This window comes from Podarcis melisellensis (assembly GCF_964234715.1).
Source record: "Podarcis melisellensis genome assembly, chromosome: 17".
NCBI classification, from domain to species: domain Eukaryota; kingdom Metazoa; phylum Chordata; class Lepidosauria; order Squamata; family Lacertidae; genus Podarcis; species Podarcis melisellensis.
This window is the reverse complement of record NC_138534.1, coordinates 819,365-839,489: the sequence shown is the minus strand read 5'-3', so window position 1 is coordinate 839,489 and position 20,125 is coordinate 819,365. Positions and strand designations below refer to the sequence as shown.

General features: G+C 46.4%; 1 protein-coding gene across 3 annotated transcripts in view; it reads right to left on the bottom strand.

The window, feature by feature from the left end:
- Nucleotides 1-20,125, bottom strand: part of LOC309360614 (caM kinase-like vesicle-associated protein) — a 45,997-nt gene that overhangs the window by 11,567 nt on the left and 14,305 nt on the right. For 2 of the 3 annotated variants that reach the window (XM_081895275.1, XM_081895276.1), the window contains exons 2-3: nt 3,158-3,253; nt 877-1,008 (exon numbers count right to left, since the gene is read on the bottom strand). In XM_081895275.1, coding sequence (XP_081751401.1) covers nt 877-1,008; nt 3,158-3,253 — 228 coding nt within the window. Of the gene's footprint in view, nt 1-876; nt 1,009-3,157; nt 3,254-15,780; nt 15,803-20,125 lie in introns of those variants that run through there. The other variant, XM_081895277.1, reaches the window with a different exon arrangement.

The window sequence follows — 20,125 nt, the reverse complement described above, 5'->3', positions numbered from 1 at the left end:
TCTGCTCTGGATTTTAGCTTCCTTGCTTGGCCCTTACTAGGTAGGAGAGATATATTTCAACCATCAGCCCACCTGGTGCAGTTTTCAACAAGTGGTGGTTTTCTCAGCATGCAGAGCCGGTGAAGGGAAAGCTTTATCTGTGGAATTTCTGCCTCATAATGCAGCAGTGCGTATATATACCCACATACTGTATATAATTTCCTAATTACAAAAATATTTCTTAAACCGACCAGCCTTCAAACCATATATCATAAGAGAGATGTTAAAGACCAGAGGAGCCTTCCCATGGAACCCCACCCCCCACCCTCACAACCGATGGCAACCTTTTTGTCCTGATGCATTTGCTTTCGTGAATATTTTTATTCTCCTTCCATGTCCCCCAGTCTCCCTGTCTCATTTCCTCGCAATCCTGGAGCTCCCCAGCCCCAACGCCTCACTTTCGTTGCTATAACTGAACATTTAGCTGCGAGCTTAACTCTGGCCATGAACTCGCTCCACAGCCTGTCAACTTGGCGGTTTGCTGAAAAGAAGCTACGGGGAGTGTTATGATTTACAGAAGCACAGCTTCTTTCTCCCCAGAACAGCAGAGAAAACACACAAGCTTTATACACAGATGAGGGCCAGGGAGCACCCGGGAGTCCACTGGCACAGACACGCCAACCTGGGCTGCCTGCAGGAAGGAGGGACCTTTGGCAAAGGGACTTTGGGGAGGTAAGAATAATATTTCTACCCCACCCATTCTGCTTACCCTGCCACTTTCCCTGGGAAAACCCACAATCAGGTTTCCTCGGGGAAAAGTGGCAGAGCGAGGGCAAGTGTGGATGACTCCCAGCATCCTCCCCCCCCCACTCCTAAACCCCCATCTCAGACACGTACATCTTCAGGATGAGGATTTCATTCTTGGCTGCCCTTCGCACCTTGCGCCCGTCTTTCTTGAGAAACTTCTTGCAGATATACAGTCGGTCTGTCTGGCGTTCGCGGGCCACACAAATCTCACAGAACTCCTTCCTGTAGGACAGGGGAGGGCAAAAAAGAAACCCACTTTCGCTGTGAAAACTGCTCTGCTGCTGCTAGATGAGCCGCCCAGGCTGCCTCGTTCAGCCTCTTGCTTTCTCGAGTAGCTGGCCAGATCATGTCTTGGGGAAGCAAGCAAGCAAGCGGGGCAGAAAGGTGATAGCCTGTGCCCTGTTGCCTCAGACTTTAGAGGGCCCTTTCAGCTGCCATGGCTGATAAACAATCATATATCAGTTCTCCATGCTTTGGGTTTGAGGCCACTTTTTGGAGTGTAGCATAGCTTTTAGGTGAGGAATAGGGAACCTGTGACCCACCCGATATTGCTGGACTACAAGTCCCATCATTCCTGACCTTTGGCCATGCTGGGTGGGGTTGATGGAACTTTTGGAGGATACCCCATTCCTATTCTCAAGTGGTGGACTGGGACCTGGGAGACCAGGGTTCAAATCCTCATCAGCCAGGAAACTCACTTGGTGACCTTGGGCTATCACTATCTCAACAGATCCTACCTCACAAGGTTGTTGTGAGGAGGAAGTGAGGACATGGGCTGCCTTCTCTCCTCGGAGGGAAGGCATAATAATAATAATAATAATAATAATAATAATAATAATAATAATAATAATTTTTTTTTTATTTATATCCGGCCCTCCCCAGCCGAAGCCGGGCTCAGAGCGGCTAACATCAAATGAATAACACATTAACATAAAATCAGACAATCAATTAAAATACATCCTCAAATCAGGATCAGAATAAAATCCAATCAGATGGCAACCTGCAGATTAGGGTTGGGGACCTTAAATACTCATTAGGCCCAACTGTTTGTGCTGAACTTATATGGGCCTGTGAGAAAAATTGGGAGGCCACTTTCATGCAAGTTCTTATGAAAGGGGAGAGGGAGTCAGACTGAACCCCGACCAAAGGCCTGGCAGAACAGATCCGTCTTGCAGACCCTGCGGAAAGATGTCAAGTCCCGCAGGGCCCTAGTCTCTTGTGACAGAGTGTTCCACCAGATCGGAGCCACAGCCGAAAAAGCCCTGGCTCTAGTTGAGGCCAGCCTAACCTCTCTGTGGCCTGGGACCTTCAGGATGTTTTTATTTGAAGACCGTAAGTTTCTCTGTGGGACATACCAGGAGAGGCGGTCTCGTAGGTACGAGGGTCCTAGGCCGTATAGGGCTTTAAAGGTTAAAACCAGCACCTTCAACCTGATCCTGTACTCCACCGGGAGCCAGTGCAGCTGGTATAGTACCGCGTGAATGTGATCTCGCATGAAGTAAATGCAATGACCAAACCAAGTCCAGAGGCACCCGGGCAAGTTTGAATGGTTGTGGTGCATTGAAGATGCCAAATAGGCTGGCTGGACATTTGCCGCCTGTGCTGTCCTGAAGGGACTACCCTCTGGCCTTCAGCGTGTCTCTCCCAGCAGCCAGTTCATGGATCCTTCGCAGCCTAGGAGGCCATTTTGGAGAAGCCGTGCTCCTCTTCTTCCTGCTCACTTGTGGCAAAATGGCAGGCAGGGTATGGGCTAAAACGAAAGCAACTATCTCCGGAGCTGCTAACTGTCCCTTGCTCACCGGCTGCATATGTGCCATGCATTTAGAGCACACCCTACACCCCAGGGAATCTTGGGAACTGCCGTTTGTTAAGGGTGCTGGGAATTATAGCTTTGTGAAGAATAAGCTACAGTTCCCAGCATTCTTTGGGGGGAAATGTGCTTTAAAAGTACATAGCTATTATGTGCGTCAGGGGCACTGAAGGCAGAGCAAAGGGAAGGAAGGGGTTAAGGGCTAACGGGGTGGGCAGCCGCAAAGCAGTGGCATGAGAGGCGTGAGGCCAAGAGCTCTGTCCTGCTGCCAAGTGCCAACTTCCACGTGCGCCAGGCAAGGGTGAGAAGATGCTGTGGCTGCTCTGAGGCTGCCGGGTGCAGGATGGCCGTGCGAAAGAGATAAAGGATGCTGCAGCTGTGCCAGAAATGCCAAAGGGCGTCTGGCCAACTGCTGTGACAGGACATTCCAAATAATGGGTGGCAAAGACACAAAGACCCGCCAGTGGCCCGGCTCCTTTGCTCCCTTGGGGTGCTTCCCCGGAGGCCACAGGGAGCTGCGGCTCTTCAGCCGGGGGCTCTTCATTCTGCTACCCTACTTACGCCCGTAGCAGCTGCCCAATCTCATACTTGTCCGTGATGTCAGACAGGCTGTTGTAGTTCTTGTCATCCCGAAGTCCGATGCAGCCAAACGGCATCCTGAGGAAAAGCAAAGTGGGCTGAAATGATTCCCAGTATAATCTGGGGACCCAGGGAGGAGGGGGCCGCCGGCCAGGCCAGTATTTCCTGCTCTGACTTGCAGCAGCCTTCTAGTCTATCAGGCATGAGACATTCCCAGATCCATCTGAAAACATCATGCAAAGCGTTTGTGGATCTTCCCCAAATCTTCCTTCCTTAGATTTCTTATCCACCCTTCACCAAAAAGTCTCACATACCCTCCAACGTTCTCTGATGAAAATAGGGGTGCCATATTCCATAATAATGGGTGGCTTCCAACATATATAAAAACATAAGCAAATATTAAACCTTAAAAAACTTCCCTATCCTGGGCTGTCTTCTAAAGGTTGTGTAGTTACTTATCTCCTTGGCTCAGGAGTCACCTCACTCCCTACCCACTAACATTTCTCTGATGAAAATAGGGACATCCTAAGGAAAATAAGAACATTCTGGAATCAAATCGGAAATTGGGATGGCTTTCATAAAACCGGGACTGCACCTGTTTTAGCTGCACCTCTGTGGGAAGTCACTTCTGCAATTTAGGGGCTGCCACAGAGAACTAGCCCCCTCCCAGGCCAAGCTTCCCTAAGCTTCTGAGGGTAGTAAAAATACCAAGGGAATCAGCGTAACATTAAATAAGAATTAAGGAAACTTTTTGTTCTTGCAGCTGTTCGAATTCTGTGCAGACCCTAAATATTGGAGTACGAACATAAACAGGTCAGTAGGTTTTGTTTTAAGTCAACAAATTGAGTTTTGTGTGTGCAGAATTTAGCAAAATGTTTTAACATGTGTTCTTTAACTTCCTGGTTCCCTTCCAAAGAACTGCAAAGTGCCTATCACCCTACGACTGGCATACACACACTCCACGCCAGATCCATGCAACCAGAACCCCTCTTGCCACCCTCTTCACAGCATGGGGGGCTGCCTGGGACCCCTAAACCTGGTCCTAACTGGAACCATTACCCCCTTGGAAGGGAGGAATAGGGGCCAAACACACAGAGGCACCTCCTGCTGCCATGACCCTTTCTCCTGTCAACGTTCCCTTCATGCCTCGTTAGCGCGGCCTTCACACTCCAGAGGCAAGGAGCAGCTAGAGCGGAAGAACATGCACATCTCCTTTCAGGGCTGGGAACAAAACCCTTGACTTCTCTCTCTCACACACACCAGCCCAAATACATCTGTCTACATGCTGTGTGCACATTTCTGACTTAAGAGGCAGCTACGTTGTTCTTTTACTCAATCCAGATCAAAGCCAGTTTGATAGGGAAATGCATAAAAAGGCAGAATTTCCTAAGAAGCAACAGGATAGATATGGATTGTGCCTAACATGGTGTGTCCACCACTCCCCAAACCAGAGGTGGGAGTGCATAGGATGCAAAGCACATGGGAAGCACATAGCCTCCATTACATGCCTCTCCCAAGGCTAAAGAGGGTCCTGGTTCCCTCAGCACCACGGAAAGCATGGAGACACATCAGACAGCACAAACAGCACCCCCTCCAGGGATGATAGGTGGGGGACCTGTTCAAATGATGCCCTTCAAATGATGTCTACTGTAACTCCCACCATTCCTGGCCATTGGCCATGTTTGCTGGCACTCATGGAAGTTCTAGTTCAGCAACCTCTGGAGAGCCAAAAGTTCCCCATCCCTATATGACATCTCCCCTCCCCAAGGATCTCAATCCAGAGAAGACGAATTGTGCAGAAGCCTTGTGGAAATTAATGAGACTTACAGTAACATAAGAATAGATCTGCTTGATCAAGCCAGTGGCCCATCTAGTCCCACATCCCACACAATGTCCAACCAGATGCCGATGGGAAGCTCACCAGCAGGACCATCTCCCCACCTGGGATTCCCAGCAACCAGAATTCCAAGACAAACAACCTCCAGCAGTGGAAACAGAAGATGGCCATCCTGCCTAGTAGCTATTAATAGCTGCCACGGACTGATTGGATGCAGAGCTTGTTATTCCTAAAATCTCAAGTTCTTTTTCATAAATGTGGTTGTGTGTTAAACCACATTGTACAAAAGCAACACTTTTGACCCGAGATAGCTCTGGGGCATTTCAAAAGGGGGAAATTATTTTGTGGTCCATGGGCTATCTTTTTCTTTGGTGATCCCTTGTAGCTGAGTAAGATTGTCTTCCATAAACACGGTTTTAACAATGAGTCTGTAAGAGACTGTGGAGGCCAATTCTGGATCCACACATCCTTCCACAGTGGGGATATTGGTTTCCGGACGGGAGTTGGTCCCGGTGAGGGTTTGCCAAACGTGCCTTCCTCTTAGCACGTTTCTCTCTTTCATCCTGAGTTTAAGTGCCTTCAAAACCCAAGACACCTTTTGTAAAGGCTGTTCTCCAACTGGAGTGCTTGCAGACCAGTGTTTCCCAGTTGTCAGTGTTTATACTACATTTTTTTTAGATTTGCCTTGAGAGAGTCTTTTAACCTCTTTTTTTGACCACCAGCATTACGCTTTCCATTTTTAAGTTCTGAATAGAGTAGTTCCTTTGGAAGACGATAATCAGGCATCTGAACAATATGACCAGACCAACCAAGTTGATATTGAAGAATCATTGCTTCAGCACTGGTGATCTTTGCTTCTTCTAGTACACTGGTATTTGTTCACCTGTCTTCCCAAGTCATGTGTAAAAGTTTTCGGTGACACCATTGATGGAATCTTTCGAGGAGTTGATGATGGTGTTTATAAGTGGTCCATGTTTCCCAAGCGTACAGTAAGGCTGGCAGTACACTAGCTTTGTAAACAAGCATTTTGGTTCCCCTGTGAATGTCCTGGTCCTCAAATACTCTGTGTTTCAATCAGGAGAAAGCTACAGAGCTCAGGCAATGCTGGATTTCGGCATCAGTGTTGGCCCTTGTGGAAAGATAACTGTGCAGGTAGGGAAAGTGATCAACATTTTCCAATGTTACACCATTAAGTTGGATTTGAGGTGCTGCCAATGGGTTGTTTTGTGCTTGTTGGTGCAGCACTTTGGTTTTTTGGATATTGAGCAATAGCCCAAGTTTTCTTTGAAAGCTTCTTTGAAGATATTTAGGATGGTTGGGTAGTTGTACAAACTATGTTGTCATCAGCATACTGAAGCTCTATGACTTAAGTTATGGTAACCTTACTCTTTGCTTTCAACCTACTCAGATTAAAGAGCTTTTCATTTGTTTGATTCAGTATATGATTTCTACCCCGGTGGGGAGTTTCCCTTTGACAAACTGTAGGATCATGACAATGAAAATAATAAATAGAGTTAGGGCAATAACACAACCCTGTTTAACACCTGATCCCACTTGTGAATGGTTCACTTTGAGAGCCATTGCTATCTGCAATTGCTGCTGTCATATTATCATGTTCACAAATTTATCTGGGCAGCCAGTTTTCAGAAGGACAGTCCACGGGGCATTGAGATGTACAGTGTTGAAGGCCTTAAAGGTAAAGGGACCCCTGACCATTAGGTCCAGTCGCAAATGACTCTGGGATTGTGGCGCTCATCTCACTTTGTTGGCTGAGGGAGCCGGCATACAGCTTCCGGGTCATGTGATCAGCATGACTAAGCCGCTTCTGGCGAACCAGAGCAGCGCATGGAAATGCCGTTTACCTTCCCGCCGGAGCGGTACCTATTTATCTACTTGCACTTTGAGGTGCTTTCGAACTGCTAGGTTGGCAGGAGCAGGGACCGAACAACGGGAGCTCACCCCGTTGCAGGAATTTGAACTGCTAACCTTCTGATCAGCAATCCCTAGGCTCAATAAATGCTGTATACAGGGTTTGGTTTTGCTTTCTGCATTTTTCTTGAAGCTGTCAAGAGGTGAAAATCATGTCCACTGTTCCCCTAGAAGGTTAAAAACCATTTTGGGATTCAGGAAGGGTCACCTCAGATATTGTTAAGAGACAGTTTGCTAAGATCCTTGCAAGAATTTTGCCGGCCTCAGCTAGTAAAGAGATGCCATGATAGATTCTGCAATCCGTTCTGTCACCTTTTTCATGTTCATGATAATTTTGGCATCCTTAAAGTCTACTGGGATCTCCTCTCTCTCCCAGATTTTTTCGATGAGCGTGTGAAGTTGTTGTATAAGTTTAATTCCGCCGACTTTGAAGACTTTGGCAGGTATCCCAACAGGTCCACTGACTTTGTTGTTTTTCATTTGGTTAATAGCTGTACAAAGCTCTCCCAGATTTGGAGATACTGCAAGCTCATCTCTAATTTGTTTTTGTGGGATTTGTGAGAGGACCTCAGCAGCTACGGGGGAGTTGTAGTTAAGGAGATGCTGGTATATATAAACCTCCCTGTTATAAGTAGCCATGATAGTGGGAAAGGGAGACTCTGGGATGCCATGGCCCTTAGGCATGGTTATTATGGGGTGCCAGCTGTATGATCTTACTCACCCTTTTAGTCCACCCTTATGCTCTGCTCTCTGGGCAACACACATACGACTCAGATACCTTCACCCCTGAGCTCTTTATCACTTTCCAAACACAAGAAGACACTAATTTCTGAAAAGACGCATGGCATGGTGCCTCTGTTTCAAATCCTGCAGAGGGAGGGAGGGAAGGAGAGAGGGAGACCTTGCCCAGGCCTCCAGGAGCAATGACAAACTAAAACTTGGAGGCATCACAAGGGCAGTATGTCCCATGACAATAATAGGGCACAGCCCGCCCCCCCGGGCCTTCCTGCATCTTTGCTGGAGGTCTAGGAGACCTCCCTCTCTCAAACTCTTGCTGTTAAGTGTAGACAGTGCCAAGCTGGATGGGCAATAGAATAGCACTGATTCAGGGAACTTGCAGACCACAGAGCTATTTTTTGCTGAGATCCACACCTGCAAATTCAAAATACACAATTAAAGATGATTTTTGAACTCTTGCACAACAAACTTGCTTCCCCAAAATATCAGACTTTTCCTGACAAAGTAATGGAGAAATGCATTAGAAAATGGTGCAAAACACTTGCTTTGATGCAACTGTAATCTAACCTCCGCACAAACAAATCAGAACAAATGTTCATTAAAGAGCCAACATCATCTAATCTCCCTGTACAAATAAATAAATCAGGTTGAATGCTCGATAATCAGGTTGTCTGGAAGCACTCTCAGTATAAGGCAGCTTCCTGCACACTGATGCTTTTCAAATGGCCTCTCAGGACCAATGTTATTAGTTGGACTGTGTGGCTGAGCTTAACTGTGTTTTCTTCTGGCCTTCTTAATATTGGGAGGAGAATGGATAAGTTTTCTTTTTTCCTTTTTTTGTTTGGGGTTTTCAGAAATGGAAGAAACAACCTAAATATATTTTCAACTATATGAGTGAGTAAAATCTCCAGTGCTCTTTCTCCAAGAGGTGGTCAGACTACCAGTTGCAGAGCTGGCAGCCAGCGGGTTCTGTTCACAAACTCCTTTCCTTTTTTAAAAAAAGATATTTATTAGAGTTTTACGAAAAGCAAAAAGTTACAGAATAAAAAAGAAAAAAAAGAAAAATACAAAAAATACAAAAATACATAGAAAAAAAGAAAATAAATACAAAATATAAAGAAAATAAATAGAAAGTTAAAAACAAATCAATCTTTTCATATCTTAGATTTCATTAACTTATTTCCCTGACCTCCTCACACCTCCCTTTTTTGTATTCCAGTTCACATGGTTAATTCAGCAAATCCTTACCCTCTTTGTTTTTATTTTAATTCTATATCTTAACATATTATAACTTTATATTTTCATCCGTTATCAATCCATTTTTACATATTCTTATTAACCTTGTTGCTAAGGCCGCTTCATTTCAATCCGGCATCATTTTAACATTCATTAATTTTACAATGTTTCTGCAAATAGTCTTTGAATTTCTTCCAATCTTCTTCCACCGACTCTTCTCCCTGGTCTCAGATTCTGCCAGTCATTTCCGCCAGTTCCACACAAACTCCTTTCCTAGCATGGGCCTCTTGCTCTCCAGAAAGATTCTCAGGGTGTCATTGGTGATTGGCATAGCCTTCCTTTCTGAGCAGAGAGGCGATCTGTCTCTTTCTTCCCCCACTCCCTCGCTGGAAGTCAGCCACGCTGCATTCCTGCATCAGTTCTCAGTGAGTCATCAAGAACCTGAGGAACAGATCCATATAATTTCTGACTCCAAACTTATATAGTTGGATATAATATCTGGAGGCAGCTGCTTCTTACCCAGGAATAAAATGTCCCAGTTTTCTGTTGTGATTGCTGTACATTTGAATTCCTCACAAGCAAACCAACTCCTGCCTCAGGCTTGTTTTTTGACCCTTAACCCTTTTTCCTTTTCAGTAAATCTATTATTTTGACAACAGCATTGCTAAATACCTTGTAAGGGGTGACATAACTGCCGGAAAAAGTTGCAAAAGCCTGCATAAAAGGAGGGACCTGCTTGCCACTCTCAGCAGCAACTCAGCTCAGTTCTTTTGTTCCAAATGGCTACTCAGCACTTTGATTTTTGTACTCTTGGATTTGTGGTTTATTTCTTCCAAGCAGGGTGACCAATGCAGGAGGACCACAACTCCATCATCCTTGACCATTTGACTGGGGCAGATGTGAGTTGGAGGAGGTAATTATGGAGACGGGTGCTTTTCTCACATAAGGGCACCAATGAAAAAGATGCTTGAAATGATCAGGGTGGACAGTAAGCTGTGCAACACCCACATCTCTTCTGTTGAAATATACAATTACTGACTCACACTTGCATACATGAAAGGGTTAACCTGAGCTCACTTTACCTAATAGTAGAGTCATCTCATTGACAAGAAAGGCATGCACAAGAAATAGTTTGCAGAGAGGCTATTTAGAACAGCAAAAGTGAGTGTCACATCTTAATTTGAATTACTTGCCTGGCAATAGAATGTTGAGAAACAGTGCAACTTAGAGTCAAAGTGGACATCATGTTAAATGTGTATTTGCATTTAAGGTGTGCATTTAAAAGCTGCAAACAGAAGCTGCTTTGAGGCGGCAGGGTATATGTATATATATGTGTGTGTGTGTGTGTGTGTGTGCGCGCGCTAACCAGTAATTAGCAGGGTTGCAGTGTCTTGAGGCCTGACAAAAAACCCTCTGCAGAAACAGCTATTTGCATCGGAATTAGATCCAAGAGATGGGAGAAGGTGTGCATTGCTGAAAGGAAGCAGAAACAGCCCAGGGAGGATGGGCAGGAGGACTGAGAGGGGGCAGAAGAGGCAGAGTACCGTACTTGAAAAACAGAGACCTTGTGGGGTTGGCAGGAGAAATGCGTGGGGGAGCTGGAAGCCTGAGAAAGAAAGAAGGGCAAACAAGAAACGAACAGAGAGAATGGAAATAAGCCCTCAGACAGGACTGGACCAGAGTAGAATTTGCAGCTTTTTCATCCCCTCATATGTCTCTACCTTTAGTGGCAGCTTAACCTGCAGTCAAAGCTTGTCACCTTATTTATTGATTTATTATTATATTTATATTCCACCGTTCTTCCAATGAGCTCAGAATGACACACTTAGCATAGAATCATACCCTCCAACATTTCTCTGATGAAAATAGGAATGTCCTATTCCATTATTATTATTATTATTATTCCCCACCCATCTGATTAGGTTTCCCTAGGACATATTTACAAACTGGCAATAATCTACAAAAAACAATAATATAGAACAATATAGAACTATTTTCACAAGAAGTGTTGCAAAATAAACAAAGCAAGAGGGAAACAAATACAGTTATCATACATTTTAAAAGTCTGACTGGAAGAGGTCATGGGGGCACTTTTATCAAATTAGTCCAACTCTCTGTGGTAGCTTACAGCTCACTCCCATGCATGGTTACCCAGCAGTAAGTGCCACTGGGTTCAGGTGGATTAATTTATATTAAATATGTCCAGGGCTGCACCCAGCACTCCTGGTGCAGCTGAAGGGAGCCATGACACAGGCTGCAAATAAACCAGCCTTCACCAACATGGCCCCTTCTAGATGTTTTGGAACACAACTCTCATCAGTGCACACTTGCTAGAGCTGATGGGAGTTGTGGGTGAAAACATCTGGGGGCACCAGGTTGGTGGAGGCTGCTATAAACACTTTCATGCGAGTAGACCCTGTGTAGGCATCTATGGATTGCACTGTAATGCCCATTAAAAACAGTGGGATTTAAGTCAATTGCAATCACTTGATCAATTGCTTTCAGTGGGACTTATCTTTTAAAAAACATTCTTAAGATTATGGTGTAGGGACTTGTACCCTACAGTTCCTGCCTTGATCATGGCTTACTTTGCCTGGATCACACACCCTTCCACATTGCACAGGCAGAAACAGCTGCACATCTTTAATACCACAAATCTCTGCCTGAACTCCCCCCACTGGGCAGCACACACAATTGCACATCACTGAAGGCTCTACTGTGCCTAATGTAGTCATCTGTTCTGCAAACAGTTTTAAAGCCAAGCCAGTGTCTGTGTTTGAGTTAAATACATGCCAGAAACCATGAGACCCACAATATGTCATTCACAGTTCGAAATAGATTTTAGCAGGTGCAGTGTGTGAAACAGAAGACTGTACTGTGCGTGGTACCCTGTTGCAATGGTTTTCAACCAGTGTGCCGTGGCACCCTGGGGTGCCTTGAATGATGGTCAGGGGTGCTGTGGGCAACACTGGCCTCTGTCCCTCTTTCCTCCCCTCTGAGGCCCTCTCTTGTCTCTGCCTCCCAAAGGCTTGCACAGCTGTTTGTTGCAGCAGCCCTGGCTACAAGCTCCCCAGGCAAAGGGTGCCTCTTGTGGTGGCCAGGGGGTGCTTCCCAGGCCTCTGTGGGGCAGTGTGAGGAGGCACCTCTCTTTGGGGTGGGGGGAGCAGCTCAGAGTCCAGGGGCGGCAGCAGCAGCTGCCCAGAGGACTCCAAAGGAGAGGAGAGGAGAGGAGGCTGAGGGAACACTCCACAAGGGAGGGGGGGAAGGGTGAGGGGCTGACAGCTCTGCAAGCAAGGGGTGACAAAACTGGGCTCCTGAGCCCCACAGGGGAGCTGCAGAAAGAATGTAGTTGGTTAAGGGAGCAGTGGACCCAAGAAGGTTGAGAATCTCAGCCCTAATGTATAGGCATGCATGTTCACTGGATATCAAGTACATTATTCCCTCCTCCATACAAGCCCTGGAAAGGGAATTGAACCCTGAAGGTGAATGACAGTTGCAGATCCTATTTTCCAGGGACATCCCTGATTTGGCAAAGCTGCCCTGATTTCTGATTTGATCCAAGAATGTCCCACTTTTCCTTAGGACTTCCCTATTTTCATCTGATAAATGTTGGAGGGTTTAGAGTTATCCAACTCCTGAGTCGTATGAAGGCAATCCTGTATAGGGAATTTCTTAATGCTTTTAAATGTTTATATATATTGGAAGCTGCCCAGAGTGAGTGGCTGGGGCAACCCAGTAAGATGTGTGGGGTATAAATAGTAACATTATCATTATGGAATTGGATGTCCCTATTTTCACCGGAGAAATGTTGCATGCAACTGTTGCATCTCATGCAAGCAATTTTCCATCTCCCATTTTAGGTTACATACTTTCCACATTTGGCAAGGAAATATGTTCAGCTCTCAAGCCCAGCCTCAGGGAGCAAATCTGGAGCACAGTTACTCCAAAGTTTCAGTCAGGGCTGGCCCTACCATTGGGCAGAGTGAGGCAGCAACCTCAGACAGCAGATGCTTGGGAGCAAGGACTGGTAGTTGTGGTGTTGAAGGATGGAGCTCCCTCTCTCATGGGGCCTGCCTTGCTTGTCCTTCTCTACACTGCTGCTCTCCCAGCATTGCAGTAATTCACAACAGCCTGTCCATCATCTTCTGCAGGTGCAATGATTGGGATTCTCCAGATGGCAACATGCCATGGATGCACTAAGAGTGCTTTAGGGGTGGGCATATTGGACCGCCTACATATCATTCTGCCCGATTTATTGTTCCATGATCTTTCCCAAATGCTACCATCTTATTGCCCTCTGGAGGGGCACAAGGAAAGAAAGACAAAGTATAAACCAGAACTTTTGTGGCAAGTCACAGGATTTCAGCAGGATGTTCCAGCACTTGCCCTGGTTGGAAGAAACACTGAAAGTGTGGATATCACCACAAGCACATATCATCATGAATACACAATAAAAAGGATGTCTGGGGTGGCTGTGTATGTGTGTGTGTGTGTGTGTGTGTGTGTGAGAGAGAGAGAGAGAGAGAGAGAGAGAGAGAGAGAGAGAGAGAGAGATGTCCCTTACCCAAGGCAGCAAAACATCTTAGGCTGTGTCTACCACAAATTGCTGTTTATTTTTTAACAGCAGAGTGTCAGGGGATTGAGAAGAAGCCTTTTGGATTTTCATCTTTTGAATGAAATGTCCAGGGACAATCCTGGCAGATCTAGTACTGGAAGATGTGTCTTCTCCTTGCCTCCTGCGTTTTGCTTTTTGAGGCAATCTTGGGGAAAGCTAGGACAACACAGCTTGTTCGGATGCATTTCATTGTTAAGTTTGATGGGCGTACAATAGAGCGCAGATTCCATTGTACCCGTTCCGGGCAGCCACAGAAGCCCAGGGCGGAAATCAGGAGCAAAAGAGATATAATGAAAAGGAATAGTTTTTAAAAATGAAGCTCAAATGAGGGGCTTCGGAAAAATGCCTCTCTTCCTCTCTTTCCGCCAGACTAAGGCACAGTTTCTCCTCCATTGCTTGCTAGCGAGACATCGTCTGCGGCTGCATGTGCAGAATCTCTTTCGCGCACTTCACCATATTTGGGACGCTGAAGCAGAAAGCATTTCTCTGTTTCCATCGCTCTGCTGTCACAACGATTACACAACGCTCTCCTTTCTACAAAGTTCCTAGGGGTGGCTGTGGAGTTGCCCACATGCCACGAGGGGGCAGTGCCACACTTGGAAGACAATTAGCTCATCCCCAGCTGTGGGTTTTATGGGGGGGGGGGTGATCACAGTGTGTGGCTTGGGACGAGGGAGTGTGCATGGCTGCTTGCGGTGTATGCGTACATCTGGGGACTGATAGCTTCATCACTTTATGACCAGAAGAAGCAGAGGAGAAGGTGAAAAAATTATTTGTACCCTCTTAAAAAACCATGAAGGAACCTGGAGAAACAGCCGCCAGGGATGAATTTGCAGAAGAGGGAGCGCAGGAGAGAGAATAAGGAGGGGAAGGAAGAGAGGAGATCAGAGGAGCTTTTGATGTGATGATCCCCACAGGGCAGCCAGAGTCTGCATACGATTCTGAGGGTGGACTGCTGCTTAGATGGAGACAAAAGATTGTGCAGCCACGCCTGCCCCTCTCTTCTTCTGCTGCCCCAGTCCCATCAGACAACCTCCTTCAACGTTTCCTGCTGAAGACCCCCTCCCTCCTCTGGGTTTCTCAGCCTCAGCTGCTCAGAACCTGTTGCTGCCAGAGAGCGAGCCTGTGGGAAGTTCTCGTAACCCTGTTACCCAGGCTGTAACCTCCAAGAAGGCAGGCATTGCCATGGCAACCCACATGGCAAAGCACCGTTAGTGTCAGGTACCTTAACAGGCGAGGATGGAAGGAAGGCCCAGGCATATCCAGCAGGAGACACACACAGTCAGCGAGAGAGACAGGCACTTGCTCACACCCTACCTTGTGTTGTTTGCAACAGGAGATGCAAAACCAGTAGAGGCCCACCTGACACACAGATAGGGAACCAAGGAATGCCTGTGGTGCAGGGGAGGGGGATGCTCAGGCACACAAATGGCCACACAGCATGAACATCTGTGTCAAGACTGGCATCTGTCATATGCCCCACAAAGTGCGCACACACCGCTGAGGGCATGCCTCTGCGCACATACCAGGCTTCGTCCCGGCTCAGGCAGCGCAAGTGTCTCACGGACAAAAAAGCAATTTACATGCAGATAGGCATAAGCAACCATGCTTAGCTGCACAAAGATGCCACGCCACAAACCCAAGGGAGGGTGCACTGAGGCACCAAGCCGTGAACAGTTGCCGGATCTCAAAATGAACACACATAGTGTGGTGCATCTGTATTTTGCACACACAACCCCCCCCCACTGGAGACACAAATGCAAATCTGCATACCAGCACAACCAGTAAGTATTTTGTAAGCAGATGGCTGTATTTTGTGACTAAGCAGGGGGGCCTCTTCATTAGGCATGTTATGACTCCACTGGAAAACATAAACCCTGGGATACAAGGGTGGCCAAGGCACCCCATGGCACGGAAGATCCCTTCCAAACCTGGGCTCCCTTACTAGCTACCCTCCTATACATCTTTATGCATGCACACACAGACAGAGGTACCTCCTTGGCTACCCCATTTGCACTGGGCGGGAGAGCGCCACCTTCTGCTGGGGCCACAGAGGAGACAGCGTGAAAACCCTTCTATGAAGGATGATCAGTGGCAGGTCCCATTCATGAATCTTGGAGACAATGGGAAGGAAATCTCCTGGAACTTCTCAGGTTCATACAAGAAAGCTGTATCTAACCAAACTGGAATTCTAAAGCCTTTTCTCTCTTCTTTGAAACACCTGACCCTCTCGCGTGCTGCAACACTTACTGCTTTTGAAATTGCACCCTCTTTCAAATGCCGTTTGGCATATCACACGGCAGGGGTTGCAGGTGCCGCTGCTGGCTGCTCTTGGAGGAAAACAAATATCACATGGTAGTCACACACACACACACACACACCCCCGCCTCTATAGAGTGCCATGAACATCGATGGTGCTAAGTAAACAAGCAGGGACCTTGGCCTTTGACTTTATATGATTTGAAGTCAGGCTGTACATTTTTCTTGGCTGTACATTTTTCTTCGCTTTGATGGTGTTTCCTGCTTGGCAGGAGGTTGGACTCGATGGCCCTTGTGGTCTCTTCCAACTCTATGATTCTATGATTCTATTGTTTTATCTTTTTGTAAACCACTTTGTGGGTTGGTTTTCTTTCTTTTCTTTTCTTGCAATCAAGCAACGTATAAATTTTATGAAATAAATATTAAATAAAATGTACATTTATTTGCCAAATATTACAAACATTTCAAGTTCTCTATATTGTAGGGTGTGTGTGGAATCTGGTACCAGAACAAGAAAACTGTATTTAGTGGATGTGCTTCAGTATTCACCACAAATATAGCAGACAACTAATATGCAGAATCAGATAATAGGATTTTCTATTTGTATGCCAGCTTTCTCCTAATGCATCCCCTGATTTTCTCTCTTTCTCTCTTTCTCTCTTTCTCTCTTTCTCTCTTTCTCTCTTTCTCTCTTTCTCTCTTTCTCTCTTTCTCTCTCCCCCCCATGCTTTTTAACATCTATATGAAGCCTCTGGGAGAGATCATCAGGGGGGTTGGGCTGGTGTTCATCAGTATGCAGATGATACCCAGCTCTACCTCTTTTAAATCGGAACCAGTGAAGGTGGTGAAAGTCCTGTGTGAGTGTCTGGAGGCAGTGGGAGGATGGATGGTGGCTAATGGATTGAGGTTGAATCCCGACAAGACAGAAGTACTGTTCTTGGGGGACAGGGGGTGGGCTGGTGTGGGGGACTCCCTGGTTCTGAATGGGGTAACTGTGCCCCTGAAGGACCAGGTGCGCAGCCTGGGAGTCATTTTGGACTCACAGCTGTCCATGGAGGGAGAGTTCTATTCTGTGTCCAGGGCAGCTGTCTACCAGCTCCATCTGGTACGCAGGATGAGACCCTCCCTGCCCGCAGACTGTCTGGCCAGAGTGGTGCATGCTCTGGTTATCTCCTGCTTAGACAGGATCAATAGGAATATTAATGCCATGGTTTCTTCCAACTGCTCAGCCTATATGTCTATGTGTAGAAAACCCCTCCTAATGCAGCAGGAAACACCAGATGCCTGCAGTGACCTTTGTTCCAAGAGAGCCAAAGCCAAGGGGGATGCTGAGACCCCTTATATCTCTTACTGTTCCAAGATTGTGGTGCATATTTTCCTTTCTAACCTCCTTAACCAAGCTAGCCAAATCTTTAGTTTCAAATCCCACCTTTTGCCATAAGTGTGGGATGTAAACACAGGAGCAGTCAATGACAACATTCCTAGAGTGTACATGTTAGAACATGGGGAGGGATGTCTGTCTAGCAAGCAGGTAAACCTCCTGGGGACGGACTTCCTCCGCATGTGACCAGAGGTGCGTGTGGCCTCACCTGTGCAGGTAAATGATAAAAGCACAGGGCAGGCAGCCATATCTCTCTCTCTCATCTTCATCTTCTGAAGGAGCAACATGCCCTCTTGGCTCTCAGCCAAGAAAGGACAGTACTATCTTCCTATAAGATAGATTCTGAGTGTATTTTACCTTTTTTAAGCTGTCTGCCTTCTGGGATCATATTGTGAACAGAACGTGAGTAAACTCTTTTATACTTTTATAAAGACTGTGTTGTGTCTTGTATTTTAAGAGGGAACAAAAGGGGAAATTACCAGAGTAATTATTATAGTGGTTCTAGTGAACCTGTGCAGACGTTAACCGTTGCGAACTAAAAGGGGAAGGTCATAAACTCTGCTGATATTTTGGGAACTTGTTAGCACAAATTGGATTAGGATATAATCTCACAATATATCCTTTCCTGCACCCCTGAACATTCCCACAAAGGGTTATGGGCCCAGTATTGAGCTCCAGGAATACATTGCCATGGTCAAGAACAAATTCCAGAGAGCTCCAGCTGTGCTAATGAGCGACAATGGAGGTGAGTACTGCCCAAATGAAATGCAGGCTCTCCTGGCCAAGGAAGGAATTGCACACGTAACCACAATTCCTTACACACCACAGCAGAATGCCATAGCTGAGAGAAAATTTAGGTCCATTATGGATATGACAAGGTGCATGCTAAAGGATGCATGTTTGCCACAGAAGCTGTGGGCCGAAGGAGTATACACATCGGTCTATTTGCAGAATCGACTGCCAACTAAAGGTGCAGAGCGCACACCATTTGAACTTTGGCATGGGAAAGCTCCCAATCTGTCACACATACGTGTGTTTGGAAGTCCGTGTTACTTCCACGTGCCCAAAGAACACAGACACAAGCTTGACTCCAGGGCAAAAGCAGATATCCTGGTGGGATACACCTCTGGAGGCAAAGGATATAGAATTTTGGACTTACAAACTGGTAAGACAAATGCATACCATGCAGTTTATGTTGATGAATATGGAAAAGTAAACACTAAGAACACTGTTGTGGATTCTTCCGATGAGTCAGAAAGGACTCAAGAATTTATATATTTCCCTTTTGAGACCCCACAAAGTACTAATCTGCCTTCGAGTGTTACAGCGCCCCCTACACCAGAAGGCGCAGAGGATGCACCAGAAGGACCAGACGCCTGGCGGCACCAGAGACGAAGAGGAGGACTCAGATGGGGACATGCCTGCATTGGAGGAGGATGAGGAAGCTGATGCGGTCGCAGAACCAGAGGTCAGGAACCAACAAAGGTGTCCCACCATTACGGTTGTCCTACTTTGTAGGGTCGGCGTTTCCACAGGAACCTTCCACTTGGGAAGAGATACAGGAGATGCCAGCTGCAGAAGCCAGTCTCTGGAGGAAGGCTGCGCAGGAGGAGATGGATGCACTGCATCAGAACAAGACCTGGACACTCACTGAGCTGCCTCAGAAGAAGGCCATTGGCAGTAAATGGGTAAATGGGTTTTCAAGGTTAAGAAGGGGTCAGAAGGAGAAGTGCAGCGCTACAAAGCTAGACTTGTAGCACAGGGATTTACACAGCGTTTTGGTGAAGACTATGATGAAGTTTTGCACCAATCGTGAGGTACAGCAGCGTAAGAATGCTTTTAAGCATTGCAGCCTCCAAGAAAATGTGAGTGAAACACATAGACATTGCTACCACTTTTCTACATGGGCAGATTTCTGAGGAAATTTACATGAAACAGCCCAAAGGTTTTGTGAAACCACATGAGGCACATTTAGTGTGCAAACTCCAGAAAGGACTTTATGGACTTTCTGCTAGAGCCTGGAACCAGAAGTTGCATAAAATGCTGACGCAACTTGGGTACAAGCAAGGCGACGCTGACAAGTGCCTGTACAGTAAGTCAAATAATGGACAATTCTCATATATCTTAGCATTTGTTGATGACCTGATTATTGCCACAGCAAGTGAGAAAGACTATACACAGATAGTAAAACACCTTAGCAAAGAGGTGGAGGTCAAGGAGCTAGGAGATGTCCAGTACTACCTCGGGATCCAGGTGGAAAGAGAAGAGGACGGCTCATTTCTTCCCACCAAAGACAGAAGATCCACGAGCTGATTGAGCACATGCAGATGCAAGACGCACATCCAGTTGCTACACCGATGGCTACTGACTTCCTGAAGAATCAGCAGGATTCGAAGCAGTTGCCAGACAACAATGACTACAGGTCGGCGATTGGTAAACTTTTGTATTTAGTTACCACATGTAGACCTGACTTAGCTAATGCTGTGGGGATTCTTAGCAGAAAAGTGAATTCTCCCACTGAGCATGATTGGGCAGGTGTAAAGAGGGTGGTGCGATATTTTAAGGGTACCATGAATTGTAAATTGAGGTTACCAGCCGTCAGAGACCCTAAGTTGGTTGGGTATACTGATGCGGATTGGGCTGGGGATAATGCTGATTGTAAATAAACAAGTGGTCATGTTTTCATGTTTGGTGATGGACCTGTTTCATGGGGCAGTTATAAACAGAGCTGTGTAGCATTATCTTCCACAGAATCAGAATACATTGCAGCAACAGAAGCCTGCAGAGAGATCGCCTGGCTTGATCAACTCATAAAGGACTTTGGGTTGGTGAGAAAAGGGCCTGTCAGCTTGCTAGAGGACAATCAAAGTTGCCTGAAGCTGACGCAGAGTGAGAAGTTCCTGGCCAGAACAAAACACATTGGGGTTAAATACCACTACATACGCCAGATGATCC